The 22,361-nt window shown below is 43.8% G+C and overlaps 1 protein-coding gene across 1 annotated transcript in view; it reads right to left on the bottom strand.

Moving 5' to 3' along the window:
• Swap70 (switching B cell complex subunit SWAP70) overlaps window positions 1-22,361 on the bottom strand; it is a 65,124-nt gene that overhangs the window by 33,263 nt on the left and 9,500 nt on the right. The window contains exon 2 of the mRNA XM_006978584.4: window positions 10,168-10,308. Coding sequence (XP_006978646.1) covers window positions 10,168-10,308 — 141 coding nt within the window. The remainder of the gene's footprint in view (window positions 1-10,167; window positions 10,309-22,361) is intronic.

The raw sequence follows: 22,361 nt of genomic DNA, 5'->3' as shown, positions 1-22,361 counted from the left end.
GGAGTCACTGCCAGCCGCCGCCATGACAAGAAGCATGTGAAGAAGCCGGTAAACCACGAGCCACATGGCAAGGTATAGATTTATGGAAATGGAATAATTTAAGCTGTAAGAACAGTTAGCAAGAAGCCTGACATGGCCATACAGTTTATAAGCAATATAAGTCTCTGTGTTTACTTGGTTGGGTCTGAGCGGCTGTGGGACTGACAGGTGACAAAGATTTGTCCTGACTGTGGGCAAGGCAGGAAAACTCCAGTTACAACAATTGTTAAAATTATAAAATCCAGCACCTCTCAATCAAGTAGTAATTAAACAAGAGAATTCAAAAGCTTTCTTATGAGGTACATACTAAACAACAAGAAAATTCAATTTTGGGTTCCAGAAATTTCCCATACATATGCCAAAATATGACTTTTGAGGTTCTGAAAATAAGAATAAATAAATGTATATCTTGCTAAATACATCTTTAATCCCAGCACTTGGGAGGCAGGGGCAGGTGGATCTCTGTAATTATGAGGCCAGCCCAGTCTACAGCGTGAGTTAGAGGACTACATAGTGATAACCTGTCTTTAAAATAAAAGAATAATAAACCAAGTATTTAACTATATGATGCTCTGACCATATACAAGGTAAGAAGAAGAGACCCTCAGTGTCTGTCTGTGGACACTTCTGTGAAAGGATCACCAAGCAACAGTTCCAGGTATGTCTGTCTATAAAGGAACCTCACAGTGAGAAAAGCAAGTTGTAAAAGCACATCTATTTTTGTAAACCTCCAAGAAAAATTACTTGGGAGGGGCTCATGGGCCCTGACTCACCCAGGGGAACTAATAACTATGAAGGCTGCTTGGGGAGAGGAAGCCTTAGTCCTCAGTAATATAGTCAATGGTGTTACCACACTCCAGCAAAAGCTCCACGCTTGTGCCCAAAATATGGCCCTGGTTAGACAAGTGGATTATCAAGCAAACCCAAAATGAAACAGAAAGACATGCAAATGGGACCAGGACTTAGAGGAGGGCAAGCAGGGCTGAGAGGGAGATAAGAGAGTAGAGGGATGAGAGGGACCAGAAGGTATTACATTTGTGTGGCACTGTCAAAGAATAAATTAATTTTTAAGTAATTTCAGCTAAAAATTACTCATTTATATGCAGCACATATGACAAAGCTTTTTCTAACATAAGGGAAATATGCATAAAATGCAGGGTGGTGGCTTCCTTGAGCAGAGGAAGAGGACGAGGAAAGAGCTCAGAAGTAGACAGACTAGGCAAGAGACATATATTCCATGTATTTGGTCATTTGTGAAAAAGATCACACTGTATAGCCTAGGCTGACCTCAAACTTCTAATCCTCCTGCCTGAGTTCCCTACGTTCTAGGGTTGTGGGCATAAGCCATCAAAGCTGCCTAACTACTGTAGATGATGTAAATGTTTATTACTTGGGGGAGGTCCCACTTAAATAAGATACAGTCACTCCCTCATACTTGTCTCTAGGACTCTGTGACGGTGGGAAGACAGACTCACACATCAAATGCTACATAAGGGCAGTGCAGGTAGCTCTAGATGCTGCAGATGGTGGAAAGACCCAGGGGTAAACAGAGCAGAGTCACACTCCGGGATGCTCTGCACCCAGGTGTAGACTGGGGTGTCAAAGGCCTGATAAAGGACTTTCAGGGAGATGACAAGGTGCAAGAGATTGTCTCATATCGATTTATAGCTTGCTCTGTGTCGATTGTTGAAGGCTTAAAAATAATAGTTTTTCACCTCTACTGGGCTGGATATAGTTCTAAAAGTGAGGGAGAAAAAAAGAACAGAAAGAAACAAGAAAAAGGGAATCTATTTGCCAATGGACGTATAAATAAAATATGGTATATCAATATGAGATATTAGTAAGCCACAAAAATATAAATTATTTACATATCCTATAACATGGATGAATGATAAAAACACATTACATGAAAGACACCAGACACAAAAGACCATGTATCATACAGTTCCATTAATGTAAAATATTCAGGACAGGCAAACCCATGAAACAAGGTAAATTACTGGTTTCCCCGGGACTGGGAAAAAGGAAAACTGAGAGTGATCTGAAAGAGCACAGGATTTCTCTGAGGGATGATGAACTAGAGAATGTCCTGACAACTAATCAATTGTACACTTTAAAACAGTAAATGTGGGCTGGAGAGATGGCTCAGAGGTTAAGAGCACTGGCTGCTCTTCCAGGTCCTGAGTTCAATTCCCAGCAATCACATGGTGGCTCACAAACATCTATAATGAGATCTGGTGTCCCTCTGGCCTGCAGGCAAACATGCAGGCAGAACACTGTATACATAATAAATAAATCTTAAAAAATAAAATGGTAAATGTGAGCTAAACATGGTGGTGCAGACCTGAAATTCTAGCACTCAAGCAGACTGCTGCAAGTCAGGGCCCAACATGGACTACACAGCAAATAACATAGATGCCAACAAGAGCATGATCTATCTCAAAGACAAAAAACAAACCAGGCATCATAGCACGTGTCTTCTATCAGGGCACTCGGGAAGGAGAGGCAGGCCTGGTCTACAAAGCATGGTCCAGGCTAGCCAGCAAAACCTGTCTAAAAAAACAAACAAAAGGTAGGGAGTAGGCATTAGGGAGATGATGGTTCAGTGTGGGGGAGATGGTTCAGTAGACAGAATGCTTGCCACACAAGCATGAGGACTAGAGTTCAAATCCCCAGAATTCACAAAACGCTGAGCACAGCATCGTGTGTCCGTAACCGCAGCATTCCTATGTACAGAGGGATGGGAGGCAGAGACACTCACAGGATAGTTAGCCTAGCATAAGCAGAGGACAAAGAACAAAGAGATCCTGACTCAAGAAAAGTAGAAGGCAAGAACCAACAGCCAAGGTAGACCCTGTACACCTGCACACGCAAGCAAGCACGTGCAGGTACACACACACAAGACAAAAGTTGGAGAGGACCAGTTTGGGCTGCAGCTGTGACTCAGTAGCAGAGTATTGGTTGCCTTGCACAAGACCCTGGGCTGATGTCCAGCATGTCAGAAAACAAAAGGACAAGGTTTATATTATGTGAATTATACCTTAATGGAAAAAAAAATAATCATTTTATGAACCATAAAACCAGAGCAAAGGTGTGGAGTGAGGAAAATGCAGAAGGAAAGGGGGGAAGGCTCTTAATGTAGTCACACACACACACAGTTCTACCTCCAGATTCCTTCCTGAGTCCAAGCTCTACATTACTCCGGTTCAGTGGTTCTCAACCATGCGTCATGACCCCTTTTCACAGGTCTAAGACCATCAGAAAACAGATATTTACATTACAATTCATAACAATAGCAAAATTACAGTTATGAAGCAGCAATGGAAACAATTCTATGGTTGGGGGTCACCACTACATGGGGAGCTGTATTAAAGGGTCACAGCATCAGGAAGGTTGAGAACCACTGCTCTAATTCTCTCTCTCTCTCTCTCTCTCTCTCTCTCTCTCTCTCTCTCTCTCTCTCTGTCTGTCTCTGTGTGTGTGTGTGTGTCTCTCTCTCTCTCTCACACACACACACACACACACAATCACAAGTCCTTTCCAATATAAGGCCATATTTTATTCACATCTGCATCCCCTCTGTCTAATATGTAGGGTTCATTTGCTCATTTGCTTAAATAGTTGTAAAGGAGCTAAGTATGGTGGCTCATGCATATAATACCAGCACTTGGAAGAATGAGGCAGGAGGACTGCCATGAGTTCAAGGCCTGCCTGGGCTACAGAGCCTTTAAAAAAAAAGTCGTAATCATTTACTGGGTACCAGTCATTGTATAAAACTGGACAACAGTGAACTGACCTTGCTGGCACAGAACTCACACTCCAGAGGCTAAACCAGATCCCAGGCACTACTAACAATCACAGAGAAGCACAGAATGCTGTGAGAATTCCAGCACTCTGAAAGGGTGGGGCCCTTCCGCAAGAAGAGGCCAGAGGATGAACAAGAACTGGCTGTGTTCTCTAAGTGAAGGCCTGACAGCAGAGGAAGCAGGAAGAGCCTCAGTAATTAGAGGAACAGAGAAAAGGTCAAAGCCATCACACTGAAGTGCACAGCCCAAATGTGCGCCAGTTGATGAAGGTGTGAGCGAGACGTGGTATGTCTATGAGAGACTGTTTGGGAAGAGGGGTACTGAGGGCATGGCTCTTTGGTTAAGAATACTTGCTGCTCTTGCATCTTGCAGAGAAACCCAAACCCAGTTCTCAGTACCCATGTCAGGTGGCTCATCATCCAGATGCTCTCTGCTGGACTCTGAGGGCACTGCATGCACATGCATGGATACACACATACAGCACATGCTTGAATACAGCACACACACACACACACACACACACACAAATAAAACTAAAACTAAATCTTTTTTTTTTTTTTTTTAATTTTAAGAATATGATTCTGGCCAGGCAGTGGTGGCACATGCCTTTAATCCCAGAACTCAGGAGGCAGAGGCAGACGGATCTCTGAGTTTGAGGCCAGCCTGGGCTACAGAGCGAGATCCAGAACAGTCACCAAAACAATAGAGAGAAACCCTGTCTCAGAAAAATCAAAAAATAAAATAAAAAGAATATGATTCTGCAGGACAGCCAGGGCAACACAGAGAAACTCTGACTCAAAAAAAAAAAAAGAAAGAAGGAAGGAAGGAAGGAAGGAAGGAAGGAAGGAAGGAAGGAAGGAAGGAAGGAAGGAAGGAAGGAAGGAAAAGAATATGATTCTGCTGTAAGAATGGAAGCAAGGTTGTTCCAGGGATATGCCTGGAAACAGGGGAGGTGACAGACACCAGACACAAAAGCTGGACATGGGATGATTCCATAATAATGAATGTCAACAATAGGCAAATGTAAAGACTAGTGCTTGCCTAGACCTGTGGGGGAGGAGATTATGAATGCTAGCAGGATGAGATCTTTTGGAAGGGAATAACAAAAACATTCTAAAATTGTTTGTGGTGATGGTTATACAAAACTAGCCATACTAAAAACCACCAAACTATAAGGTTAAATAGGTAAATTGCATGGAATAAATTGTGTGCCAACAACACTGCTATTTTTAAACACCTTATTTCTTTAAACCACATTGCTCTTGTATTTGCTGTGCTCAGGGGCATAAAGTCATTGTTGACTCTCAGCGTGAAATCCCTTATTCACTCAAAAGCCCACAGCCTTTAGCAATGCACAGTGGGGCATGCCTGTGATCCCAACCCTACAGAGGCACAGACAGGACAATCAGGAGTTCAAGTTTATCCTGGGCAAGTGAGCAAGTCTGAGGTCAGACTGGGTTACATAAACCTGTTTCAAATCACCTCCTTTCACTCCAAAATGACAGGAGTGTGTATAGCCCTCTATGAGTCACAGAGATGATGAAAATCTCTCTGGAAGGCAATTTGGTCACTGTAGCAAATTAAAACTACTTAACCTTCAGGCTGGAGAAATGACTTAGCAGTTAAGAGAACTGGCTGCTCTCCCAAAGGACCTGGGTTTGATTCCCAGCACCCATGTGGTGGTTCACAATCACCTCCAACTCCAGTTCCAGGAGATCTGACCCTTTTCTTGGCCTCTGCAGGCACCAGGGACACACACAGTGCACAGACATACATTCAGGCAAAACACTCATACATATAAAATAAAAGCTTTTTACAAACCTACTTAACTTTAAAACAACAATGGGTAGATCCGCGGGAAATAACATGAAAAGGCCTGGGATAATGCTTACAAACAATACCATTCATACTCAGTGACAGTCGAGGAATTTTGAGAGTCGAATGTAGTCATTCAATTAATAGAAGAAGCCTAGGAACAGATTTTATGGGGCTCAAAAATTGACTTTGTGATTTAGAGCACTTGCTGCTTCTCCAGAAGACCCCAGTTCAACTTATCCCCATCTGTAGCTCCAAGTTCAGGGGGTATGACAACCTCTTTTGGCCTCCGGTGGCACGGCGTAAATGTGGTACATAGACATGTATGCAGGCAAACACTCAGGAACATAAATTTTTTTTTTTTAATTTCTAAAACTCTACCAGGAGAAAAAAACTTTTGAAAATAACAGGTTTTTAAGCAAGAAATGTAACTATTATATGATCACCAAACATGGTAAGAAAGTATAGAAAAGGAAAAGTGCAGAAACATGAGACGAGAAGGGCAGAACACAGAGGCTGGGAGGCTGCAGACAAAGGGCCGCAGAGGATGCTGAGCTCTGCTCTGTGTGCTCCTCTCTATGCGCGCTTCCAAAACACAGAGGAGAATGAAACAAGGGATTCTGGTGGGAAGCATGGGCATCTCCAACACGAAGTTGGCATGTGGCCACTGGATTAGCAGCTTTGATCATACAGCCCAGATGACCCTTTAACACACAAGGGAAAGAGCTGACCACAGCAAGGGCCAGCAAACTGAATCAGCCATAAACCCATGGAAGAATGAGACTGTCTCAAAAACATGCTGAGGCAGACCTACTACTTTGTGTAGCTAGTTAGAAATAAATTGTTTGTTTTTAAAGTAGTAACTGACCAATGTCTTCAATTATTCACCATCAAATAGTCTACATATAAAATCTTGTTTCAAAAAGAGGAAGAGGAGAGGGAGGGAGGGAGAGAGGGAGAGAGGGAGGGAGGGGGAGGGAGGAGGAGAGAGGAAGAGGAAAGCACACAAAACTGTGATTCCAAATCCTTTCACTAAAGAAGGAATTTAACAAAATTAACACTCAGGCAAAACATTTGGTAAGGAACCACAGGCTGCTTAGTCACCTGAAGTCTCAGAAACACTGGAAGTCAATTCTATCAGCATGACAGACATCAGAGATGACATTTACATCAGGAAGTAAATGCAGAAGCCAAATATGAAACCACGTTTTGGAAAGCAGGTTTCAATATAATGATGTGTTCCAGGGCCCTGGACCCTCAGAGTAATACCTGCAGACGGAAAGCAGAAGACTTCAATAAAGCAACCAATGAACACAAAGAAACACCAAAAAGACTCGATCTTAGGGCACTGGGGACAACTGGACGGAAGCTGAAACAGTCTGAGGTTAGCAGAAAGTTTTCAAAGTAACTCCACCCCTGCCTTCAACCATTACTTCCCCTATGCAGAAAATAAGAAGAAGAAGAATTCTGAAAAAGAGGATTTAGTCTTTAAGAGTACAGTTAAGGGAACACTGCTGGGAGGAGGTAAATGGTTTGAGTTCAAAATGTACTTACAGGCCAGCAGATTAGCTCAGTGGATAAAGGTGCTTGCCACAAACCTGAAGACCTGAGTTCAATCCCCAGAACCCACACAGTGGAAGGAGACGCTGACTTCTACAAGTTGACCTCCAAGTGTACCCTCTCCTGCCCCCATACAGACAATAAATGCATAAAATGTAATTGGGGGGGGGGGGGGCGGGAGAAGGGGAGGAAGGGAAACAGGTTGGCATGTAAAAGGAAAGAAAAAATTTTTAAAATAAAAATACTTTTAAATAAAAAGTAATTAAAAACACTGTTTTAATTTATTGCCCCTTCCCGGCTAAACTACTGCTGCTCACAGGGTTAACCCTGGGATTCGGCAAAGCCGCATGAACGGGAATGTGTATATAGCAAGTGTGTGATCAACAGTTCATATTTTCGCTGCCTAAGGAACAGCAATCCCTAACTCTCCTGCCAGCATTCTTCACACTACTGGCTTTTTTTTCCTCCCCAAACCAAATTTCAAAACAAGATACTAATCTTTGTTGATTTATCCCCAAAATATGGAACCCCTGTTGCTTTCCTTAAACAGCAGGATGGCAAGCTTCCATTCCAGGGGGGCAGGCAGCCAGGAACAGGGGTTCATGATTCTATCACATCCTCACTGGCTCCATGACAGAGTTTTGCTCCAAATTTAGTGGTTCAATTAGAACTTTTTCAATACTTCTATCTTTTCTCCCCAGTTACAGGACTTTAAGCTATCAGACTATAGGAGTGTTTCAAAACTTAAAATTCCAATCTAAAACTACACTCCATCCAGGGGAACAAAATGCAGTAGTAAGGCACAGCATTTCAGAATGTGAAGCAGTGACCATGCCCCACCACTGACTCAGCCCACGCAAATTCTGAGGCTGGAAAACAAAGCAATTGCCAGACTTCTCAGAATTCCTCAGTATGTCTCATAATATTCTGCTTGTTTTGATTTTAGAAATAGGGCTCATATAGTCCAGGCTGGCCTTGAACTTACTCTATTGCTGAGGGTGACCTTGAACTCTTGATCCTCCTACATCTAGGATCATAGGCATTTACCACCACACCCAACTACTGTCTATAATTTTTAAGATTATGGCTGGGCATAGTGGTGCATACCTTTAATGCCAAGACTCTAAAAGGCAGGGGTCGGGAGATCTTTGTGAGTTTGAGGCCAGCCTGGTCTACACAGCAAGGGCTACATCGAGAGGCCTTGTCTCAAAAACCAAAAACAGGGGGGTGGGGGGGGGAAGAGTATAGAGTGTTCAAACATACTGTAGGGCAAGGATTCTCAGTCTTCTTAATGCTGCAACCCTTTAATACTTCATCATGTTGGGGTGACCCCCAACCACAAAATGATTTCATTGCTACTTCACAACTATAATTTTGCTACTGTTATGAAGCATGATGTAAGTATCTGATATGCTACCTCTAAAGGGGTCTTGGATGACCCACCAGTTGAGAATTGCTGCCTTAGGGTATGTCTGTGATGCCACTCCCAGAGAGGATTAACTGAAAGGACATGGCCCATCCCATGGGCTTTAGTTCTAGACTTAGTAAAAAGTGGAAAAGAGAGAAAATGGGCTGAGCTCTAGCGATCATTCCTCCCTCTAATCTGCTTCCTGGTCTGCCCAGATGTGAGCAAGCAGTCTCATACTCCTGCTGCCCCAGCCCCAGCCCCTCCTACTGCTAAGCCTTCTGCATCATGATGGACTGTCACATTAAACCATGAACCACAGGAAGTACCTCCCTCTTTAAGTTGCTTCCTGTCGGGTACTTGGTTATAGCAACAGGAAAAGGAACTCATGCACATCTTAGGATACAACCCAAGGGAAGATTTCAAGCGAACCCTTGAAAAGTCTAAGATGGAGATGTGAGGTCTACATAGTAACTACTGAATTACCATCCCCTTTGGTATTCGTATTTAACTCCATCACACTCGTTCTTTAACAACCACTGCCAGCACCTGGAAAACCATATTTTCCAGGATAAATAAAGCATCCTGAGAGAAGACAGGCACAGAGTAACACAAAGGCATTTTTTTTTTTTTTTTTTTTTTTTTTTTTGGTTTTTCGAGACAGGGTTTCTCTGTGTAGCTTTGCGCCTTTCCTGGAACTCACTTGGTAGTCCAGGCTGGCCTCGAACTCACAAAGATCCACCTGCCTCTGCCTCCCGAGTGCTGGGATTAAAGGCGTGCGCCACCACCGCCCGGCACAAAGGCATTTTTTATTTCAAAGAGGGAACCAACCTGGAAGTGTCAGCCTGAGAGAGGAGGAAGGGAGGAGCCCAGCCTCATTCCTTCCTATCTCCTGAGGCCTTGGGCACCCAGCTTCATTCTTGTTTGTCTGTTTGGTTTTCCAGACAGGGTTTTTGTGCAATATTCATTTACACTGTGTGAATATATGTCACTGTGACTGGCTTAGTAAAGAAACTGACTGGCCAATAGCTGGGCAGGATAAGGTTAGGCAGGAGAACCAGACTAAGGACGCTGGGAAGAAGGGCAGAGTCAGAGGAGTCCCCAGACAGACATGGAGAGGAAACAGGAGGTGCAAGATGAAAGAGAGGTAACAGCACATAGCAGAATGTAGATTAATATAAATCGGTTAATTTAAGTTATAAGAGTTAGTTAGTAACAAGGTTGAGCTATTGGCCAAGCATTTATAATTAATATTATATCTCTGTGCGTTTATTTGGGAGCAGCTGCTGGACAGGAAAACTCCACCTACAGGTTTCTCTGTGTAGCCCTGGCTATCCTGGAACTTGCTCTGTGGACCAGGCTGGCCTCAAACTCAGAGATTCGCCTGCCTCTGCCTCCCAAGTGCTGGGACTAAAGGCATGTGCCACCACACCTGGCTTCATACCCAGCTTTTTAACGCACTCACCAATAAAGGACTGCCTTGGTCCATTTGATGCACACAAGGCAAGCAAAGCTGTAGGTGAGAAAAGGTTAGCATCATACCTTTTCCAAAATGAACTTGTTTAAATACGGCATGTAGCCCTGGTTGGAGACAGGCCCCTCATCATCATCCCTGAAGTGCTCTTCAAGGGCAACAGGGTCATGTGGAACCTTTAGCACTGTGCACAGGTTATGGGAAAGGACCTAAGAGAGGGAGAAAAAAAAAAACAATGTAAAGATACCCACTTACCACCAATAACCCCTTAACCATGTGAACACAGCATAGTGGTCTCTGCCCTAAGCAGAAGACGAGAAAAATTTAGCAAACATTGGGTCTGGCTCAAGCACTCTGTGTGTTACTGATGGAGCTCTTTCATTCCTTCCAGGTTTTGTTTCACTTCAAACAAGTCTATATATTATCTGCTGGCTATGAGCCAGGCTCTATACAAGGTTTTTTATTAACTGGTCCACATTAGGGAGGAAAAGGAACCAGTGGCAACAGAATGTGTTCAGAATCAAACTTTTCCCCATGTCAAGCAACTTGGCCATCGGAACTTGTTTACAGAAAGAACCTGGCAAAATGCTATAAAGCACTTTGGAGAAGGTGTTTGTTTGACCTGGACAAGACATAACTGCTCTGGACTCAAGCGTTCCCATTCATTATACAGAAAGAACCACATTATTATGTAACTACATCAAATATTAATTATTAATCTCTAAGTGTACTAATACCTCTAAACTGTTATGATTTTAGGCTAAGTTTAGCATTGGTGTAAAAAGACACAAGACTGTCAGTCAGTCAGTCAGTCAGTCATAACCCATCTGTAACGCAGCACTTAGCACTTGAGAGGCTTAAGCAGAAGACTGTCAGTTTGTAGTCAGTCTGGGTGACACGTTTCAGGCCAGACTAGGCTATCTCTTGTCTCAAAACCAAAAAGGAAGAATAATCACAGATACACAAAGAAAAAGAAGTCTAGGAGCTGGAGACGCAGCTCAGTGGTAGAGTGCTTGCCTTCTGTGCAGAGGCCCAGGTTCTACCCTTACCAAGAGACAAAGAGGAGTACAGAGGGGAGGGGAGGGGAGGGGAAGGGAGGGGAGAAGCTGTAACCCCAAAGCATACACAAAGGACTACTGCTATATAACCTAAGTGCACACTTCAGCACCCACAAGAGAATCAGCAAACTCAGTTGTCTCAAATTTTAAATTAAAACTCCAGAACCTTCCACTTCATTTGTCCACTCCAAACAGGTCACATTACAAAGGCAAGGCTGTACTCTCTAACTACTGCAAAACCTTCCTAGGTGTCAAATCCGAGGTTAATATATTTCCTATTTGTTCAATACTAAACATGCAACTACACTTTGCCACATTCACTGGGCGCTGGTGGAGCACACACCTTTAATCCCAGCACTCAGGAGGCAGAGGCAGGAGGATCTCTGAGTTCAAGGCCAGCCTGTTCTACAGAGTGAGTGCCAGGATAGCCAGAACTACACAGAGAAATCCAGTCTCAGAAAAAAAAAAAAAAAGAGCCACATGCATCTCCATAAACATCTTCAATTTCATTAAAGAAGTCACCTTCCGCATACACCTTTTTTTCAGTTAGGATTTTTTAGATTAAAATTCTTCATCTATAAAAAGAACATTTGCATATCTTCTTTCTATACTGGTTTTGCTTCTCAAAGCGTCATCTGTGTGGAGATCCTTTCATACACGCTCTACCAGTTTTAAGGAAGTCAGTTTACTAATGGTCATGAGCCCAGCAGTGCAGACTTCTACCAGCCCTACAAGACAGGCTGTGTCCCTCATACAGACCCTGTACTTGCCAGTAGAGCCTCTGAGAGGAACACAGTAGGGATTCCATGCAGCCTTGCACACCTCAGTCAGCAAATCCTAAATATGTTTTCTTCTTTCTACCAAATATACCCTAATCACCCCAAAGAGGTTTTGTACGGACTGATTTCAAGACTGTAGAGTGCTTAAAATGACAAAGAAAAGTTCTCATATCAGGCTCAAAGACCATCTAAACATAAAAATCACTTGGGACTTTACCAAGTAAAAATCCCCAACCACTGGTTAAATTATGGTGTGTCTATAAAATGTTAAAATCACGATGACCTCACTGTGTACTGATATGAGAACAACTCTAAGGAAAACCACATTTTTTTTAAGGCATAGTCTTCAAGTCAAAAGATAAATGAAAGGGGAGGAAAAAATAAGGAATTCTGAAGGAATACAAAGGAAACTAATAATGCTGAGGGAATGGATTTGGTTGATGGGAGGCAAGGGACAGAAGACAAGGATTCACAGCAGCGCCTTTAAAATTAAAAAAAGGCCAGGCGGTGGTAGCGTATGCCTTTAATCCCAGCACTCAAGAGGCAGAGCCAGGCGGATCTCTGTGAGTTCAAGGCCAGCCTGGTCTACAGAGTGAGATCCAGGACAGCCAGGACTGTTTTACAGAGAAACTCTGTCTTGAAAAACCAAAATAAATAAATTAATTTTTTAAAAAAAAGTTTTGTTTTTGTTGTCTAGTTTCTTGTTTCCTGTTCTTGGAATTGAACCCAGGACTTCATACATGCTAGGCAAGCACTCTACCACACTGAACTATGTACCCATACTCTGTACCTCTTCTTTGGTTTAAATTCAAGAAGAAAAAAATTTGCCTAATCACAGCCTGGGAGATGGCTCAGAGAGCTTGCCGTACAGCCATGAGGACCTGAGTTCAGATCCTAGCGCCCATATAAAAAGGCAGGGTGTGGGTACAGGAGCTTGTAACCCCTGCCCTATGAGAGCAGGGATGGCAGCTGCCTGTAATCCCAGCACTCGGGGCAGGGACAGAGGATCCAGGGGGCAAGCTGGCTGCACAGACTAGCTGGAATTGGTTTGGGGTTCAGAATGCAGAGCAAGGAAGATACTTAACATCAACTCTGGGCCACCACATGTGCATGCACTCATGTGAATATAAACCACCACCACCACCACCCCTTCACACACACACACACACACACACACACACACACACACACACACACACACACACACCACACACACACTTTAAAAAGATCAGTGGGGGGGGGGGCTGGGGAAACAGCTTGGTTGGCAGAGAGTTCTTTGCTAACATGCACAAGGCCCTTGGATTGATGCCCAGGATGGCATACACCACACACAGCACTTAGATGTCAAGTCAGCTTAATCAGTTCAAAGTCATCCACAACCAAATACTGAGTTCAAGACCAGCCTGGGACATTTGAGATTTGAGACCCACCGCCCTCAAAAAAAAGGATAAATAGGGGTGACTTTTGAGTAGCAAGAGACGAAGAGAGAACTTGCCGGATGGAGGAACAGGACGTGAAAGACAGCTGATGAAAGCAAAGCTCTCAAGCTGGAGACAATGGCTCAGGAACTAAGAGCACTCTTGCAGACCCAGGTTAGATTTCCAACACCCACATGGTTCACAATCATCCGTAACTCCAGTTCCAAGGGATCCGATGCCCTCCTCTGACCTCCTTTGACACCAAGCACACACATGGTGCACAGACATGCATGCAGGCAAAACACTCACACACAAAATAAAACGAATAAATTTTTCTTAAATATTTTTAAAAGTAAGATTAAATTTAAAAACCTAAAGCAAAGCCCTAAGAAAACACCAGCCTCTCCCGTGCCCACCCTGTACACTGCATTTGGGCTTCAGGGACTCCACTGAAGTCCTGCCATGGGCCCTGGGCGCCATCTTATCGCCTTCTCATCTTAGAAACAGGAAGTACTAGCTCCAAGAGATTAAACAGAATTTTCTTGACTAAGGCTAGTAAACAGAACTGAGACCAGCACTGTCTAGTAATAAACTTGATTTTTCAGTTCTCTGAAAAAATGCTACTCCTGGGTACTCCTCTCACACAGCCCCTCCCACACTCAGGAATTCTCACTTTCCCTAATAAATCAGATCAGTCTGCCCTACTTTAAAAAAAAAAAAATGCTGCTTGCAGTTTGTGTGTGGAGACGCCCAGTTTGCCCCATGAGTCTGAAGATTTGGATGAGAACGCTAGACTTCAGCACTGAGCAGCTGAGCAGCAAGTACTTGGTAAACACAAGGACAGCTGTCTTTACCTCCAACTCCTGAGGTAGTTTTCTTAACAACCTTCCCACACTTCATCACACTACAGTAACAAGCACTGTGGAGGAGACCCAGGCCTCGGGGTGATGTGGCTGGCTTAGTATCCTCAATATAAAATGAGGAGCTGGGCTTACATCTACACTTTGGAAGGAAAAACCCCAATGCTTAATTGTTAACCCAAATTCATTTCATGAATTAGTTCCGAAAAGAGTGATCATTTAATCAATGGTTCAGCTTTGTTACCGTTTCTTTTTTTAATTATACAGTAAGACTTAGAAAAAGTAGTCTTCAAAGAGTTAACAACAAAAGTTAATACAAGCTAAATGAAAAACTTTTAAAGAGGGTATTATCTTTCATCAACAATTATTTTAAAAGTCTAAACAATCCCCTTTTTTGTTGTGTGTGTGTGTGTGTGTGTGTGTGTGTGTGTGTGTGTGTGTGTGTGTTTTAATTTATTTAAAAGAGTATAAAGAAATCAAAGTTTAGGGCTTATGAAGTCACTCAGTCAGTAAACTGTCTTTGCCTCTCAGTCATGAGGACCTGAACTCCATTGCCAGCCCCATAAAAAATGCTACTTATGATGACATTTGTATCCCCAGCCTGGGCGGGCGGGGAGGTGGGGTGCAGACAGGCAGGAATCCCTGGGGCTTGCTGGTCAGCCAGTCAAGGTTAACTGGTGTGTATCAGGACAACAGAGACCCTGTCTCAAAAGAAGTTAACCTATTCCTAAAGATGACACCCGATGTTCTCCTTTGACCTCCACATCCATGGGCACACACATGTGAATGTACACACACATACACATTAAAAAGAAAAAAAGAGGGGGGCGGGAGGGGGGAGGACGGGGAATCCATGGCTGATATGTAAAATTAAATTATAAAAATCAAAAATCTTATGCCCAAAATACAAGCTAGTAAAAAGATCGGAAAGCTTCATAAACCTCCACAGCAACCTGGGCCTTTTAGAGTAGACCCACACCGTCCACTAGTTTACTTTAAATACTTCGAGGAAAAGTAGCTAGTTTTACAAATGAAGGTAAACCTGGGGACTAGAAGGTGTGCCCAGATCCATGTCATGATACTGGGATTAGAGCAGAAACCGATCACTCTAGTCTTTCCTTGTTGTGGCACCGTCTCTCTCCTGGTAGACTGCCTTGCCTGTGAAAAGACACGTCCCAAAGACACGTGTGTTTCATGCTGTGTCTAGGCTGCAGGGGTGGGCTAGTGCTCCCTTAGCCCCACCAGTCGGTTAGTTCCCCAGGGCCCAGCGAGATGACTGGCATCAGCAGAGCTGAGTCAAGCCCTATGGTGAAGAACTACTACAAACCGAGAACCAATCTGTGTGGAAACCCTCTTCTCCCAGGACAGGCTTATGAGGAACCCACTCCCATAGGCATTAGCCCTTTCTCCACATGAGAAAGCAGAAAAACAGATCAAACAAAAGCAATCAGAAGCAAAAAAGACTACAAGTCCCTAATTTGTAAAAGGACTGGCATGAGCTGCTCTAACCGGAGTCTTTGCAAGCTGCTTGAAAAAGCTGAATTTATCCCACTTCAAATGCCTGCTCCTCCAAAGGCCATTCTTTCAGCACCCACATGATTGCTAAGCAACTTTGCTCCCTGTCCTCTCGTCTGAAGAATAAATCATTGTTACACAATAAAATATCCACATCCATGCCAGAAGCTCATCTCTCTGGGCCCTTGATGGCAGCCTGCTTGTGGCCCTGCAGGGCCTCTGCTCTGAGATGACCTGTGTGAGTGGCTTCTGTTCGTGGCTTGCATTTATCCTTGTACGCATTTTGCCCCAGCGATCATAAAAAACGAAATCAAGGATGGTGGACGACTAAACAGGGTTTTACCGCACACACTACTGCTGAATGTTCACCCTCCTCCTCCCAAAGATGTAGAGATTCTAAAGGGTTCTTTGAAATGTACCCCCGGGTCACACACGTTTCCCTTTACAGGATGTGCGCAATGGGCAAGATTCAGCACTGAAAAGGGGGTGGGGACCTCTATTCCAAACACTTGTCTGCACCAGCACAATTACAGAATTGTAATTCATAATGGGTGATCTTTTTTAAAACACCAAAATTCCTGTCTGACTTATAAATTTTCAAGCTAATGGCAAGTTACCAGAAAATTCTTCCTAACAATAAGCCAGAATGACCAACTTCCTACTTGGACTATGCCCTGCCTCAAAGGCATTGTCTCCTGGAAGTCCTGCCCCTTTCCCATGGAGTCATTTTCCCCTCCTGCCAACAGCTTTTCCTCCTGCTGCTGCTTATCCCTGCTCTGTCTTGCCTGCTTCACTTCAATAATCTCCATTCTAGCCAGCCTCAAAAACAAAAATGAAAGAAAAAAAGGAGGAAAGAAAGAAAAAAACCCTCAGTCCAAATACAATCAATTACCATCCTAGACACTTTTACCAAATAAATCTTCAAATGCTACTTACGGTACATTGTCTGAACATGACCGAAAGTCTACAGAACTAGACTCAGAATTAAGCCAGCAAGTACCGAGTTCCACACTAAGTCTTCCCACAAGCTAGCTCACTTCACCTTTCCAGTCTCAGCTTCTTTGCACAAACACCACACACCCAGCCAAGCAAGTTCCCACACTAGATCTCAGGCAAACCCTGGAGCTCCCCTTCTCCTGGGCTTCCCTGAGTGAGGTCCATCCACCTCCATTTCTACCTGAGTGTTAGCTCTTCCTGAACCCCCAAACCAAACGTCTCTGCTCGAGCTGGGTAGCGCAGGCCGTCCACAACGCGTGTACTACACTACTCTACAAGTTCGTTTCTCAGGGATTCTCGCCCTCACCGCATATCCACAGCACATGCTGTGCAATATCCAGAATGCTTTCAATGACAGATGAATGAGTTCTTTCTAAAAGTACTCTCAATAGGAAAACTCTTCATATTTTAATAATAACGACAACCATTTTATTTTATTTTTATTTTATTTTATTTTATTTTTTTATTTTTATTTTTTATTTTTTTTGGTTTTTCGAGACAGGGTTTCTCTGTGTAGCTTTGCGCCTTTCCTGGAGCTCACTTGGTAGCCCAGGCTGGCCTCGAACTCACAGAGATCCGACCGGCTCTGCCTCAGAGTGCTGGAATTAAAGGCGTGCGCCACCAACGCCCGGCAACGACAACCATTTTAAAAGTCCACTCACTCCCCTTTCTGTTTTGATTTTGAGACTGGGTCTTGCTGTGAAGATCTTAAACTCTGGGCAATCCTGCTTCCTCAGCCTCTTAAGCGCTGGCACTTATAGGTGTAAGCAACCGCACTCAGCTTTCTACTTCTTTACATCACAGATAAAAAGACTGAGGCCCAAGACTTGACCTGAGTCACCCAATGCCGTGGAACAAAGCGGGGACTAGAACCCAAGTCTCCCAACTGTCCCACGTGATGACCTACACTAAAAACGTGCCTTCCACCCTCCTCCTCCACACCCCCTTCAGCACAGGTCATTCTTCATAGATTTGAGGAAATCTTCACCAACCCGTCCTGCCCAGCGAAGACCTGCACAGCATTTATTCTGTTCCCAATGCCGGTGGGGTCTCAGATGCTATCTGCAGCTGAGGAGGAAAGCTCAGCTTACTATTGCTTTCTCTGTGTGCTACAAAATGACTAGCATGGGGCCAGGGAAGGACCCAGCAGAAGCCCAACCCTGAGAGATAGAGTAAGGCAGGGTATCTAACCCCAACCCTGAGAGATAGAGTAAGGCAGGGTATCTAACCCCAGACCATGTCTTGATGCTGTCCATGGACAATGCACCACTGAACTATGAATGTGCCCATGAATTACATTCTAAATGAAAAGCCTTTAATAAATTATTTGGGTAAGTTCATTAACTTCATCAACAATTTACTAGAAAACACTGGTAAATTTCATCTCATAAGTCTTCAAATTTCTCTTTCAAGAAAAAGATATCTAAGCAAACAAAAAGGCTAATGCCACAATATCCGAACCACTCTTAGAAATTAAAAAAAAAAAAAAAGGAACATATAATAGGAAAATGAGCAATGGGCATGGATATTAAACTCACAAAGGAAACTGAAGACTAAAAAATATATAAGCTATTTCCAAGTTCAGGTTAAGACTGGACAACTGAAGCCTAAAGTTGGCTGCTGTATGTGATTTCTGGTATGTCTTACCATCTCTCTACATCTTTAATTGTTTATTACACTAATTGTGCATGTGGGGGGGGGGCAGAGGGTGTGCAAGTCACAGCACACATGGAGGTCAGAGGACAACCTGTAGTTGGTTCTCTCCTTTCACCGTGAATCCCAGAGATGGAACAGGCTCTCAGGCTCCCCAGCCAGCCCTCCTGACCCACCGCATTGGCTCTCAACATTTCATTATCTCCCGGGAAGAAGGAAAGCACACGGGTACCACCGTGGGAGTAGGGAGGTGAGGGCAGCTTGGGGGACTAAGCTCTCCCCTTCCCATCACGTGTGTTCCAGGAGCATCCCAGAGACCGAACTCAGGTCGTCAGGGTTGGCAGCAAGCACCTTCACCCGCTGAGCCATCTCACCAGCCCTCGTCTGTCTGTATTTAAAAGAACGTTTTAAACATGGTTTGTTAGGGTAGTAGTAGTTTTTACAAGGAAACTACAGTTAAGGAGTTACAGCTATGTGTGCGGCACTCACCTTTAATCCCAGCACTCAGACGGTAGAGGCAGGCAGACCTCTGTGAGTTCGAGGCCAGCCAGGGCTACCTAGTGAGACCCTATCTCAAAAAGAAGCTCTAAACTATGCATACCGCATGGAGACTGTCCTCTGATCTGTGCTTGTTCTGTTGTGTGATGGTTTTGGAGGGAGTGTTGTTGATGTTCCTGTTGTTGGATTTTTTGGCGGGCTGGATATTGGTTTTTGTTTTGTTTTTGAAACACAGTCTTCTGAAGCCCAGGCTGACCAAGGGTGACTGTGAACTCCTGATCCTTCTACCTCTACCATCAAGTACTGTGATTACCAGAGTGTGCCAGCCACCATGCCCAGCTGGCTTTCTTATTTCTGTGATTTCATAGCTTGTAATGTACTACAGAAAGATCAATTCCTACCCTTTTACTTCAAAAATAAATAAATCAGTGAAGAAATAAATAAGAAAACACTTAACCTTGCTAATATGGATTAAAATACACTTCCTTTTTGCTGAGTAACATCCGATACTTTAACAGCTACACAGCATCGACTGCTTACAGACTCAGTCTTTGACCTGCCAACGCCCAGTGCTGGAGAATGCGGAGCCGCTGTCCAGACTACAGCACAACGGACAGGCGGGGACAGACGATTACTGTTTGGAGCAGAGACGACCGAGAAGTGACCTATGCTTTGGAGCACGCTTAGCAGCATGGCTGAAGGAAACAAAAACATCTCAAAAATCTACGAATGAAAAAACAGTAAAATAAAACAATACATTAACACTATGGAACAGCTCACAAGTGTTATAAAGGACAGGATTTGTATCTGTGAGGTACGATGTTGAAAGGTGCTCCCCACACAATGCTTAAGAAGGGAGGTCACAAAAGCACATAAAATAAGATCCTACTTACATAAAAGCATGTCTGTCTGTCTCAAATTTTATAATATATATATTACATATAGTGCATACATACATATGCCTGGGTATCTGCACACACGTATGTATGCATAGATACTGGGAAAGGAGTATTAGAAAAGATAATCACCAAATGTGGCAGTGTACACCTTTAATTCCAGCACTGAGGAGAAGGAGGCAAGAGGACAGCCAAGAGCTGAAGGTCAATCTGGACCCCATAATGAGCTCCAGGTTACAGAGTGACATCCTGTCCTCCCACCAAAAAAAAAAAAAACCGGCCACCCGTGAGAAGACAATTCCAACAGTGACTTGCACCACTGTGTACATTCCTTAAAGACAGCGTCTTTTATCTATCTGTGCAAACCCAAAAAAACTAACAAAGTACTTCAAGTACTTCACGAGAAACCTAGCCAACAAACATTGCTAAGGCAAGGATACGTGAAATTTTTCAAGATGTTTTTCTTTTCTTCTCTACCATCCTTACACGTATGTGCACCTTTTAATTTATTTTACTATACTTCCAGAAAGAACTTTTAACTGCAATTTCTACTTCAGATAACTCTCAGAATTATTAGTTATTAACATTGCTAGAACTAGTCAAGCATAATATATCAGCTTGAGATCTAGTGAGGCAGTCTCATTCCTTAAAACTCAAGTATAGTGCCTGCCTTGCATGCAGGATGCCCTGGGGTTGATCCCCACATGGGCGTGGGAGAGACCTCAAGTACAGACTTCTAAGGAAAGGACAAAGTAAAAATTAAGAGTATGGTGAAGGGCTCTATAATAGGAGAGAGGAATTAGGTAGCTCAATGTAGTGCCCTCTTCTCCGGGAGAAAAATCTGAAGCCACCGTGTATAGTAAAGCAATGAGCGCGATCTCAAGCTGAGGTTTCCCTCTGCTGCCTTCCTACTGACTTCGGACTCATGTGGTGCCTACGATATGACTGCTGTCCTAACCAGCCTCCTGGCTAGTCTTCGGGGTGACACCTTCCAACAGCTGCCCAAAATGCAGGAAACCCCAGATGGTACCAAACCCCATATATATATACCATGTTTTCCTCATCTATCAATGATAACATTTAATTTACAGGGGTTGGGGATTTAGCTTAGTGGTAGAGTGCTTGCCTAGCAAGCGCAAGGCCCTGGGTTCGGTCCTCAGCTCCAAATTAAAAAAAAAAATTATTTACAAATTAAGCCCAGCAAAAGATTAAAAATAGCCGGGCGGTGGTGGTGGCGGCGGCGGCGGCGGCGGCGGCGGCGGCGGCGGCGGCGGCGGCGCACACCTTTAATCCCAGCACTCGGGAGGCAGAGCCAGGCGGATCTCTGTGAGTTCGAGGCCAGCCTGGGCTACCAAGTGAGTCCCAGGAAAGGCACAAAGCTACACAGAGAAACCCTGTCTCGAAAAACAAAAACAAAACAAAACAAAAAAAAAAGATTAAAAATAACTTAGATAATAATAATAAATGAATGATTACAGCAATATACTATAATAAGTTATTCAAAATTTGTGAACTCTTTATATCTGGAATTTTCCATTTGATATTTTGGGCTATAAGTGATCACAAGTAACAGAAACCAAGAAAGTAAAAACCCAGGGGCCAGCCTGGTCTACAAATGAGTTCCAGGACAGCCAGGACTGTTACACAGAGAAACCCTGTCCCCGCGCCCCCCAAAAAAAGTAAAACCAAGGGTAAGGAGCAGGAGAGGGAGAAGGACCCTAAGTCTTAATCTCCCCATTTAACAGACAAAATGCAGCAGTAGAGGGCTGGAACGGCTCTGTGGCTAAGGAAGGAGCTTGATGTCAAGCTTCACACCCCGGGGGAGTTCCATCCCCAGAACCCAATGGTGGAAACAGAATGACCTCCTGCAAGTTGTCCTCCAATCTCCATGTGCATGCCAATACATGCACATACCTACCCCCCACTCACAAAATAAATAAACAAAAAAAAAATTTAACAGAAAAGTCACCCAAGTAAAAGACTACAGAATTTTATCCAGCCCAACCTATCAGAGTCTGTATCAAACAGCAGTCCTCAGTCTATCACTGAGACCCATGACAGCTGCCCACAGCTGTCTCTCAACTCCAGTATAACAGCTATCTTGCTGAGCATGCATCATCCTAGGATTAGAAAGAACTGCTGGGGTTATACTCCTTGAGGGCAGACTGAACCACCTCTTCCATAATTCATGAAAAGGTCATACTTTCCAAAGCTGTCTCTACAACCAAAACTACCCTTTTTTTAGGGGGTGGGGGGTAGGAGGTCTGGAACTAAAAGCTTCCTGTATACTAGACAAGAACTCCACCACTAAGTCGCACACTCCCTCGCTCCAGAATAGCTTTGTTACCATCTAGTGTCATTTCTGGCTAGTCCACCATGCACACATATACCAGTCTTCTAATCCAAACCAAACATGCCAAAGCTAATTATTCCTAAAGAGGCAAAAGACACAGGAGGCCTGAAATGTTCTAAGATGAAAGAGACTGTTTCTCCAGTTACTGAAGTCTATCCTAAACCACCTTTCTTCTTCCTATAAGAAAGTTAAACGCCGGGCGGTGGTGGCGCACGCCTTTAATCCCAGCACTCGGG

The sequence above is a fragment of the Peromyscus maniculatus genome, chromosome 1 (genome assembly GCF_049852395.1).
Source record: "Peromyscus maniculatus bairdii isolate BWxNUB_F1_BW_parent chromosome 1, HU_Pman_BW_mat_3.1, whole genome shotgun sequence".
In the NCBI taxonomy this organism is placed as follows: Eukaryota; Metazoa; Chordata; class Mammalia; order Rodentia; family Cricetidae; genus Peromyscus; species Peromyscus maniculatus.
The sequence above is the reverse complement of the archived record's forward strand: the minus strand, read 5'-3'. Positions and strand labels throughout refer to the sequence as shown.